At 47.4% G+C, this 11,713-nt stretch overlaps 1 protein-coding gene across 3 annotated transcripts in view; it reads right to left on the reverse strand.

The window, feature by feature from the left end:
- Positions 1-5,184, reverse strand: part of AZIN2 (antizyme inhibitor 2) — a 34,801-nt gene extending 29,617 nt beyond the window's left edge. For all 3 annotated transcript variants that reach the window (XM_029946910.1, XM_029946911.1, XM_029946912.1), the window contains exons 1-3: positions 5,066-5,184; positions 4,226-4,394; positions 2,627-2,800 (exon numbers count right to left, since the gene is read on the reverse strand). In XM_029946910.1, coding sequence (XP_029802770.1) covers positions 2,627-2,800; positions 4,226-4,330 — 279 coding nt within the window. In that variant the 5' untranslated portion in view covers positions 4,331-4,394; positions 5,066-5,184. The remainder of the gene's footprint in view (positions 1-2,626; positions 2,801-4,225; positions 4,395-5,065) is intronic.
- Positions 5,185-11,713: the final 6,529 nt, after the last annotated feature.

The raw sequence follows: 11,713 nt of genomic DNA on the forward strand, positions 1-11,713 counted from the left end.
CCCTAGCCAGTCTGATCACAAAGAAAAAGGAAAGGACCCAAATGAATAAAATCAAGAATGAAAGAGAAGAGATCACAACCAATACTGCAGAAATAATAAGAGAAGATTATGAGCAATTACATGCCAATAAATTGAGCAATATGGAAGAAACGGACAAATTCCTAGAAACATATAAACTACCAAAACTGAAACAGAATGAAATAGAAAAATTTGAGCAGACCCATAACCAGTAAAGAAATCGAATTAGTAATCAAAACCCTCCCAAAAAACAAGAATCCAGGGCAGGATGGCTTTCTAGGGGAATTCTACCAAACATTTAAAGAAGCATTAATACCTATTCTCATGAAGCTGTACCAAAAACTAGAAATGGAAGAAAAACTTCCAAACTCATTCTATGAGGCCAGCATTAACTTGATTCCAAAACCAGACGAAGACCCCACTAAAAAGGAGAACTACAGACCAATTTCTCTGATGAATATGGATGCAAACTCCTCAACAAGATACCAGCCAACTGGATCCAACAATACGTTAAAAGAATTATTCGCCACAGTCAAGTGGGATTTATATCTGGGATGCAGGGCTGGTTCAATAGCCACAAAACAATCAGTGTGATTCATCACATTAATACAAGAAAGGACAAAAACCACACGATCCTCTCCATAGATGCAAAAAAGCATTTGGCAAATACAGCACTCTTTCCTGATAAAAACCCCTCAAGAAAGTAGGGATAGGAGGATCATACCTCAAGATCATAAAAGCATATACAAATGACACACCGCTACTATCATCCTCAATGGGGAAAAATTGAGAGCTTTCCCCCGAAGGTTAGGAGCAAGACAGGGATGTCCACTCTCACCACTGTGAGTATTGGAAGTCTTAGCCTCAGCAATCAGACAACACAAAGAAATAAAAGGCATCTAAATCTGCCAGGTGGAGGTCAAACTTTCACTCTTCCCAGATGACATGATACTGCATATGGAAGACCCAAAAGATTCCACCAAAAAAACTGCAGAACTGACCCATGGATTCAGCGAAGTCGCAGGATATAGAATCCTCCTCAAAACATCCAGCCATATTGCTGACAAGGATTTAAAAGGAGTTCCCCTAAAAACAATCATTACTAACCATTAAAAAATAACACTAATGGGCACCTGGGTGGCTTGGTCAGTTAAGCGTCTGACTCTTGATTTCAGCTTAGGTCATGATCTTGCGGTTCGTGAGTTCGAGCCCTGCATCAGGCTCCACACAGAGCCTGCTTGGGATTCTCTCTTTCCCCCATCTCTGCCCCTCTTCCCTCACCCTCAAAATAAATAAATAAACACTTAAAATTTTTTAAAAAATAACAGTAATGACAACATCACCATGCAACACCCACCAAGTTTGCTCTCCCCTCAGGGTCTTTGCACTTGCTGTTCCCTCTGCCTGGAATGTTCTTTCTCTAATTATCCACCTGGTTTGATCCTTTGCTTCCTTCAGGTCTGTATTCAAATTTCAGTGAAGCCTTCCCTGGCAAAGCTATATAAAAGTATAATCCTCCCTCCCAACATTTCCTACTTCCCTTCCCCACCCCAACTTTCTCCATAGCACTGACCATCTTATAAAATAATATAGATTTTCATTATTTAACTTGCTTTTTAGAAAGCAAGTTCCATGAAAGAAGGGCATTTTTTGTTTTGTTTGTTTGGTTCACTCACTAATCGCCACCTGGAATCGTACTTAGCCCCACAGTAGGTGATGAAAAAAGGTTTGCTGAATGAATACATATTCCATAGTCATACTCTTTAAGGCTTTTATCAGGGGGCACCTGGGTGGCTCAGTCACTTAAGCCTCTGACTCTGGCTCAGGTCATGGTCTCGTGGTTCGTGAGTTCAGGCCCCACATCGGGTTCTGTGCTGACAGCTCAGAGCCTGCAGCCGGCTTCCGATTCCGTCTCTGCCCCTCCCTGACTTGCACCCTGTCTCTCTCAAAAACAAACATTAAAAAAATTTTTAATAAAAAAAGACTTTTATCAACTAAGAACAGGATGAAAATAGATAAGCTAAGTATTCAACACTGGGACAAGGGAGCCTGTCTTGCTCAACACTGTATTGCCAACCCTACGTACACAGTGGCTAACACATTGTAGTTCAAGGACTAGAGAACGATAGTAAATGAGCAAAGTAAATCTAGACAAACAAGAAGCAATTAAGACAACAGCATTAATCGAATTAGAAAGGCAGCAAAATTGGCAACACAACAGAATTCTCGAAGGATCAGTTGAGAAAATGTACTGTCACACGTTAAGACTTATTAAAAGAAAAAATGATAAAAAGGTGTTTTCGTTGTTTCCCTTTCATTGAAAGAATACCATGAATAGCTCTATGCCAAGAAGCTTGAAAATCTCCTTTAAAAAGGTGACCCACCTACCCAGAGACACACAAGGTTCCAATTTAGAACGGCCAGGCCTGTTTTTCCCTCCCTGATCCCTTGAACCGCCTCCCAAGTGGGTGGCCCTTCCCAGAGGACAGGGGCCAATTGCAGGGCACCCTTGCTTCCCCGGGGGGCACGCCCGCAGCAACCCAGCCAGCTGTGTGCTGAGTAGGCAGCTAGGGGCAGAGTGCCAGTGAGGGGCGGGGCACAGGCTCACCTTGTTGGCACAGCTGAAGCCCAGCCCCAGCTCTGCCAGGACCTTCAGCACACCTGGGCTGCTGTTGCACTTGACGGTGTAAAAGGGCCGGACTCGCGGCAGGCACTTCAGGAAGCAGAAGTGCTTCCTCATGACAGCACCCAGGTCGGCCACGAAGAAGGCAGCAACATCACCCTGCATGAGAAGGGTGAACTTGAGGCCGCGCTCAGCCCCCTCCTGGCTAGGCCCATCTATGGTGCTCCAAGGTCCCTGCCCAGAGCCCGGCTCTAAAAGTCTCTGCACAGAAGGCAGACTCCTCAGCCTGCATTGGGGGTTCTGTGATCTGGCTCCGGCCCCTCCCCTCACGACAGCTCAAACTCCAGCTCCACACTGGAGCATCTTTCCCACCTCCAAGTTCTTGTTCCCACCATGCCTTTCACGCAGAAGACCCCTTCTCCGAAAAGGCAATCCATCTTCAAGTTTTGGCTCAAATACCACCTCCCTCAAACCAAGAAAGCAACTCTGCCTTTCATGCTCTAGTTGCATTTTGCACTCGCTTCCAAAGTATCAGAGCTGTGTGCCCACTCATCTGATAGATACATCCCTGTGGGCCAACGCTATGGCCTGCAGCCCGCTGTCTTCCACAAATAGGTGGCGGCTCACGCCTTGAGCTAATCCCACTGCACTGCGCCCCATGCCTGTGAGCTGGTCATCAGATTTGCTGAGGGCTCACCGTGGATGAGACTGCAGGTCAGTCAGCATCGCTTAAATTCTCACTGGGACTCAGTTTGCCTTTTATGCCACAACTTTTTTGCTGAAGCCCATTTGGTGTCTGACATTATGCTAAGGGACAGAGATGACCAGACAGGGCTTAGGTCTTGAAGATAACAAAAAAACCCTTTAAGAAATTATGAGCCCGTTCAATACAGACTGCGGTGAAGGCCACAGAGAAAAGGACATAAAAGAAAATCCACCTGGGAGATTAGGAAAAAGTAACCCTGATGAGAAATGAGGAAGGAGAGAAATAGGTGAGCGGGAGTGAAGCCCGCAGAGGGCATTCCAGGCAGAGGGGAAACGGGGTGGTGACAGAGCACAGGGTCTCACTGGGAAATACCAGTATGGTCGGGCTCTGGTGGAGCATGATAGGCGGTGGGGAAAGCTGGGAGAGGGACTGTGAAGACAGAGTTCTGGTTTGACGCTGCAGGCGGTGGGGAACCGCCAAACAGTTGTGAGTGTGACAGTAGGAGCGGGCGGGAGGAGGTTGGAGGGACCCTAGAGAGATGAGGCCCGATCTATAAAGCCAGGGCCCGGGAAGACCACCATGGAAGGTGGTGGTCAGAGCTTGGTGATGCCCCAAAGCAGAGGGTGCGGGGGAAGCAGGGTTCCCAGGTTTCTGTCCCAGAGGGTGGGGTGCTGTTCATCGGGCAGGGCAGGCAGGAAAGGCAAAGTGTGGGGATAAGGACAAGGAAATGGGGATACAATGAGCCCGTCTCTGGCCAACAGCAAGGACTGGTGGACACCAAATAAGTGAAGGAAGGCCAAGGCCAGAGGAATCCTTTGGAAGAAGGCAGCTGGGCCTGCACGGGAACAGGAGACCCACCCCCAATCCCAGCAGCTCACCGAGGTGGCCTGTGAGGCCCCCAGAGTGAGCTCCTCCAGCAGGTCTCGGGTGCTGAAGCCCTCCTCCACCATCACAAAGTCCGCTTCACTCAAGTAGGCAGCCATGCTGAGGAGGAGCAGACGGGCTGGATGGAGCCGCCTCCACGTCGCCTTAAAAGTATGCAACACACTGCAGGGAAGGGAGGTGCGGAGTGAAGGAGCCGCTGGAAGGGAGTGCCCTCCGCTGCCCTCCCTGCCCTCCCCAAGCCAGGGGCTCAGTCCTGTCACACCCACAAGCCTGGGGAGCTTAGGTTCATTGGGAAGTGTGGGGACGACCAGGAATCCTGGACTGCGACAATGCATTACATGCCTAGATGTCACTCACTGCTCGTCCGAGCTTCGGTTTCCCAATCTGTTATATGGAAGGATTATTTTTGAGGTCCTTTCCAGTTATGAAATTCGGGTTTTAGCAAAAAAGGAAAGAACAAGAGGGAACAGGCAAGCCAAGAAACTCCAGTGGGGAAGTTTTGAGAGGTCCCTCAGTCTTGACCACGCCCAAATAAAGAGGCTGGGAGTGGCCCCACCACGGAGTCTCAGCCCAAGAGCAAGAGCTTAGGTTCGAGTCCTCCCTCCGCTGCGTGACACTGGGTACTACCAGTCTCCTCTCGTAGCCTCAGCTTCACCGTTTGTAAATGGAGGGCCAGGCTGGTCCTGGCGTGCTAGGATTCGAACCAAGCGTGCATGGGGCCACACGGTGGGTAGGGGTCGCAGGCTCCCGGGCAGGAACCCTAAGGCTGGGGTTCTGTCCTGGTGAGCCCTCCCGCGTGCAGGCCCGAGGAACCGCCCCCCACACCCCCTTACCAAGCCCCGTCCTCCTTCGCGGGGGCCAGAGCCAGGCGTGCTGCTATGGGGGGTCGCCGGTGACCTCGAAACTTGTGCAACACCCCGAGGAGGAGTGGCAGTTGCGGAGCCGAGGCCCCTGCTGAGAGGAGGCAAGGGACCCGGGGGCAGGTCAGCACTGGAGCCGAGGGCACCCGCTCCCGGAGGCTCCCCGAGCCACTCCCCGCACTCGCCTTAAAACGCATTTACACGGCTTCGGCCCATAGGTCTCCCCAGCGAGTGAATCGGTTCGTCTGCGCCTCCGCTCGCCCGCTCGCCCGCTCCCCCTGGCTCGGGCCCCGCGGCCTGCGCCCCGCCCGCCCAGCAGCCACCGACCCCCCACGCCCCGCCTTCAGCGTGTCGTCCGCTTATATAAGCCCCGCCTATGCCCCGCCCCGGGGCCCAGGCCCCGCCCCTCCGGGCCCACTCCGTAGCCCTGGCAACCGGGTGCCGCCATCCCATTGGTCGATTCCGACAAAAAGCATTGAGCTCTGCCACCCTGCTCCGCAAACCTGAGTAAGCTTCAGCCCTCCCAGCGGAGCTGGCTTCACCGCTGCCCCATACTGGGAAGTGGGAACTGCAGGGCCGTCACCTCAGAATCCCTAGCGCCTACGTGGTGGGACGCTTTGATCCTGGATCTTGGATGTTAGCGAGGGGCAGGAAGCCAGGAGGTTTCCTATTTGCTCCGGGAAATCTTTTCTCGTCTCGTGATCTGCTCACTCAACCCTCAACTCCCAGGTCAAATGTCATCTCCTTTTCTAATAAAATCCTTTTTATTTAATTAACCTCTTCCAGCATTTTCTTTGACTCCTTCAACTCAAAACCCAGCTACAATGTCTTCAGAGAGCCTCCTTGGGACCTTCCCAGTTCAGGGCGATCCCTCCCTTCATCCCATCTTCTGAATCGGGCAAATGCCTACTCACCTCTCAAGTGAAATGTCTTCTCCAAGAAGCATTCTCTGAATTCCTCAACTCAAAGTATTTATTCTCTTCTATACCTGACAAACTCCTGCTCACCTATCAGAGTATACTATAATGTCACCTTCCCTGCTGAGCCTCCCATGACCTCCCTAGCATGCAGGGACAATAGAACTCAGACCGGTTCCATCTGTGTGGACCCCTCACCCATTTGGCTCTTGTTACCCAAAGCACGAGATTCCTGTTGTTTTACACTTCTTGCTTGGTTACGCTTCTCAGCTATTTTGTGAGCTCCTAAAGGCAGGAATTGAGTGCCTGACTTCTCAGAGCCCCTCGTGACTGGTATAAACAAGAGTGCTGAAGAAGGTTCCATATCGGTGTTACTCAAAAGCTAATTCAAAAGTTCATATGAGGGGTGCATGGCTGGCTCAGTCAGTAGAGCATGTGACTCTTAATCTCAGGGTCATGAGTTCAAGCCCCATGTTGGGCACCGAGCCTACTTAAAAAAAAGAAGTTAAAAGTTCATCTGAAACAGTGATTGTATAAAAACAGCCAAGACATTCCTGGAAGAAAAAAAAAAAGAGGACTTCCTCTACCAGATATCAAAATATGTTATAAAGCTATAGTCTTTAAAACATCATGGTGCTCTATAGGAAGAGAGAGCGGTAGAACAGAACAGAGCCTAGAACAGTCTCATGCATATTGAAGGATTTGATATATAATGAAGGCAGCATTTCAAATCAGTGAGGCCAAAGGGCTTTTGGTCTAGTGTGTGAGTTTGGCCTGCCTCAGTATCTCCCTACGGCATCCTGCACAACCTAATCAGAAAGTGCTCAGCACACATATGATATAGACTATGGAGTATAGAAGAGCCATTTTCTGCTCCCCACTCAGCCTGGCTGCATGACTCCTTGTTGGGTCATCCTGTTTAGACCAAGTTATGTGCGCCTGGCTTTATTACCCCACTATGAACTGATAGGGTTCAGAATCAATGAATTCTCTAGGTCCTTCTGCCTGGAACCTCCTTGCTTTCTATATAGAGGAACAACCTTTCAGGAGCAGCTGGCTTTACAGGATGGGTCATTTTCAGGTCCATGGTTTGAGAGATTTGTAGTCATTTGCACCATAGTATGAATTAGTGGCCTCTACTATGAATTAAACATCTACTGATTGGGAGAGGGTAGACAAGCATAGCCATGGCAGAAACCTCAAAGGGAGACCTCAAGAAAAGATGACAGTAAGAGAAGAGGAGAGGCACTGAAACAAACTTTGTCTGTACTTTTTTTTTTTTGGTTGTTCTTTGAGAACAGCTGGCTGTACTTGGATGCTATGGTCTAAGTCCACCTCACCAGCTCTTTTCATCACCTGGTACACAGCAAGCACATAATGGGCACATTCAATATTCTTACTGAGTGAATCAATAAAGGTAAGAAGAAACAAGCCAGAATCCACTCCATCCATTTGTAATTGGTCAAGGGTTAGTAGTCAGAGCAGAAAACTCTGTAACCTGGACTGGATACAGATACACTGTGGATTTATCTTTTTGCCCTACTAGGTATGTGATGTCACTGAATCTCCTTGACAACCTTGTGTCATAGGGGCTATATTTGGTCCCATTTTACAGATGAGAAATCTGAGACTCAGAGAAATTTGGTAACCTGCCCAGGGTTACATAGCAAGTGAAGGTGGGGCCTGGATTTAAACCCATCCATCCTGGGGCACCTGGGTGGCTCAGTCGGTTAAGTGTCCGGCTTCGGTTCAGGTCATGATCCTACGATTCATGGGTTCAAGCCCCGCATCAGGGTCTGTGCTGTCAGCTAGCTCAGAGCCTGGAGCCTGCTTCGGATTCTATGTCTCCCTCTCTCTCGGACCCTCCTCTGCTCGCACTGTCTCTCTTTGTATCTCAAAAATAAATAAAAAACATTAAATAAATAAGTAAATAAATAAACTCATCTGTCCTGATTCAACCTTTATGCTTACCTGCCAATCAATGCCTGAGCATTTTGGTCCCAGCTCAGCGAAACTCACCCAGGCATCCCACTGGCATCCAACTCAAAGGCTGGTGGCCCTTCTCCTGCCATTCTCATACCACTGTTCCCTGTGCACAGCCCTCAAAAACATGTTGCTGAAGCAAAACAAAGAGCCTCTGATCTCTGACCAGGATCATGTCAGTCTACTCCAACCTATCCTTCCTAAACAAACCATATTCATGGTCACAAACACCATAATAATAAAAATGCCTTATGTGTGCATAGAACTGGAAAATTTACAAAATACTTCAGGTTCATCATTTCATTCTGGTTTCCCAATGTTTCATGGCATTGGACATCAGGTAAATTTTGGTTTGGCTGAGGAAAATAAAAAGTCGGAACTCACAAAGCCATAAACACAGGTTTATTCTACCATGTCTGCAGTGTAACCCTGGAGGTGGGCAGTCCCAAGTTTGCTGTGGCATCTCCATAAAGTCATCAGAACCAAGGCTCCTCCCATTTTTCAATTGGGCCATCTTCTGCTCCTGGCTTCTAGCCTCATGGCCCAAAATGGCTGCTGGAGCTTTCCCAGAACTAACATTTAACCAATGTGACCAGACAGATTGTCCATGCTCAGTATCCTCCCTGATCAGTGCCCATCTCCATAGTGATTATTAACTATGTTAAACACCAGCGCTGTACATTGAAGGCATCAGGAAGGCTCCCTTTAGGCAGCCATCACCAAATTGCACATTGGTTAATTTCCCAGGGCTCCTGTACCAAAGTACCAAAAACTAGGTGGCTTAAGACAACAGATATTTATTGTCTCACGGTTATGGAGGCCATAAGTCCCAAATCAAGGTGTCAGCTCTGCCATGCTCTCTCTGATAGTTCTAGGGGAGACTCCTCCCCTGCTCACATGGCTGTCTTCTCACTGAGTGTCTTCACATCATCCTCCCTGTGTATGTATCTGGTTCTGTGTCCAAATTTCCCCTTTTAATAGGGACTCTAGTCATTTTGGGTGAGGCCCAATCCAAATGACCTCATTTTAACTTGATTGCCTATGTAAAGACCCTATTTTCAAATAAGATCACATTTTGTGGTACTGGGGCTTAGAACTTTAACACAATTTTCTAAAGGGGAATAGTGACACAATTTGACCCATACCACCACCCAACACTTCCTTTCCCATCATTGGCTAAAACACAGATACTCAGTCCCACATAGCTGCAAGGAAGGGATGGGGGAAGGCATAGTCACTGGTTGGGGGACATTGTTGCTTCTTCCCAACCCCAATACAGTCAAAATACAGTAAAACCTTGGATTCTGAGTAATGTGTTCGCAAGTGTTCTGCAAGATGAGCAAACATTTCTAATAAATTTTAACTTGATAAACAAGCGATGTCTTACAATATGAGTTGTACATGATGCCAAATGTCACATGATCACAACTAAGCCAGGGATTCTTCTCTCTCTTTCTCTCTCTCTCTCTCTCTCTCTCTCTCTCTCTCAGGGATTGTGGGTGGTTGTCTCCCATGTTTGGATGCTCGGCCTCAGACTGTGGTGTTTGGCAGAAATCAGTCACTTTTCAGAACATTGGAAGGTGCCCACAACTGGCACTAATGTATTTTTTGTCACTTCAAAGCACCTATGAAGAACAGTCTTTTGCTTTTCCATTCAAGAGTCAGCTTAGGAATGCTTTACTTCATTCTAGGTCAGGCTGCCTGCAGATAGAGACCCTTCCCTCTAATGTAATTGCCTTATTGCCAGTTACATTAAATACGGTAGATGACAAGAGTTTATTAATACTGTACTGTAGTCAACATCCGTGCAAGCATCTACAATGGCCACCATGCAGAAAAAGGTTGAAAAAAAAGGCGGTAGAAGAAGGAGATGATTAGAGTGGAGATCAAGAAGGAAATCATTGAGAAGTATGAACGAGGTATGCAAGTGGCTGAAATTGCAAGATTTTATAAGATGTCTGCATCGGCCATATTAAAGAAGAAAGAAGAAAGAAGGGGGCTAGATGCAACAAAAATAGTCCTGAGAATATCAAAGCAATGACCACGTGTTCTGGTTTGGATAAACGAGAAGCAACTAGCAGATGATACTATGACCAAGAACTTTGTCTGCGAGAAGGCAAAAGCTTTGTACACCAACCTGGTAAGTAAACTGCCAGGTACGTCAGCAGAAAAGAAGGCTTCAAGACAAGCAGGCGTGGTTCGATAACTTTAAGAGGAGATGTGGCATCCATAGCCTTGTGAGGCACAGAAAGGCTGTGAGTTCTGACGCTAAGGCAGCTGAGGCTTTCACTACCGCGTTCCAGAAGCTCATGGTTTCCAAGTGCTACCTGCCAGAGCAAGTCTTTAACTGCAGTGAGTCAGAATGTTTAGGAAAAAGATGCCAGACAGGATCTTCATTACAGAAGAAGAAGAGAATGCAGTGCCCAGTCACAAGCCCATGAAAGACCACCTCACCCTCTTGTACTAATGCAACCAGGGATTTTAAAGTCAAGCCCCTGCTCATGTATCATTCCAAGAATCCATAAGCCTTCAAGAAATTCAAGGTTATATGGAGGTCCAACACGTATCTTGTTCAATGAGTGGATCAATGAGGTCTTCTTCTATCCTCCAGTGAAGAAACAAACACCTTTTAGAAAAGAATCTGCTACTCAAAGCCTTGCTGGGTATGGATAATGCTCCTGCTTATTCCTCCAGGCTTTGAGGATGACTTACTGGAGGAATTCGAGTTCATTAAGGTCAAGTTTCTTCCTTCCAACACCACTCCACTCCTCCAGCCCATTGATCAACAAGTCATTTCGCACTTTAAAAAGCTTTACACCAAAGCACTATTTCAGCGATGCTTCGAGGTGACCCAAGGAACAAACCTTACCTTCTGAGAGTTTTGGAAAATTCATTTCTGTCTCAAGATCATCGATAAAGCCTGGGGTGGGGTCGCCAAGAGAACCCTCAATTCTGCTTGAGGGAACCATAGCCTGATTGACCTCGAGGGGCTCATGCATGACCAGGAGCTGCCAGCTGTTTGGTGAAATTGTGTCCTTGGGGAACAGTAGGGGACTGGAGGCGAATGAGGATGACATTCAGGAGCTGCTGGAGGAACATGACCAGGAGCTGACCACCCACAAACTGATGGATCTGCAACATGAGCAACAACAAGAGGTTACAGAGATCACCTCTACAGACGAGGAGGGGGGAAAGGTGGAGGAACCCCTCACTTCAAACAAGATTAGGGAGACACATAAAATGTGGGAACCTGTGCAAAATTTTGTAGAATAGCACCACCTGAATAGGGCTGTAGCAGTGTGAGCAATGAATCTGTTTAACAACGATGCAACATCACATTTACACGAAATCCTCAAAAGGAGGCAAAAGCGAATGTCATTGGATAGGTTCCTTGTTAAAAGTGCATAAGAATGTTTTTCCATTTCTTTGTGTCTTCTTCAATTTCTTTCATAAGATTTCTATAGTTTTCATCATACAGGTCTTTTACATCTTTGGTTAGGTTTATTCCCAGGTATTTTATGGTTTTTCATGCAATTGTGAATGGGATCAGTTTCTTGATTTCTCTTTCTGCTGCTTCATTTTTGGTGTATAAAAATGCAACCAATTTCTGTACATTGATTTTGTACTCTGGGACTTTGCTGAATTCATGGATCAGTTCTAGAAGGCTTCTGGTGGAGTCTATCGGGTTTTCCATGTAGAGGATCATGTCATCTGCGAAAAA

The sequence above is a fragment of the Suricata suricatta genome, chromosome 8, assembly GCF_006229205.1.
Source record: "Suricata suricatta isolate VVHF042 chromosome 8, meerkat_22Aug2017_6uvM2_HiC, whole genome shotgun sequence".
In the NCBI taxonomy this organism is placed as follows: domain Eukaryota; kingdom Metazoa; phylum Chordata; class Mammalia; order Carnivora; family Herpestidae; genus Suricata; species Suricata suricatta.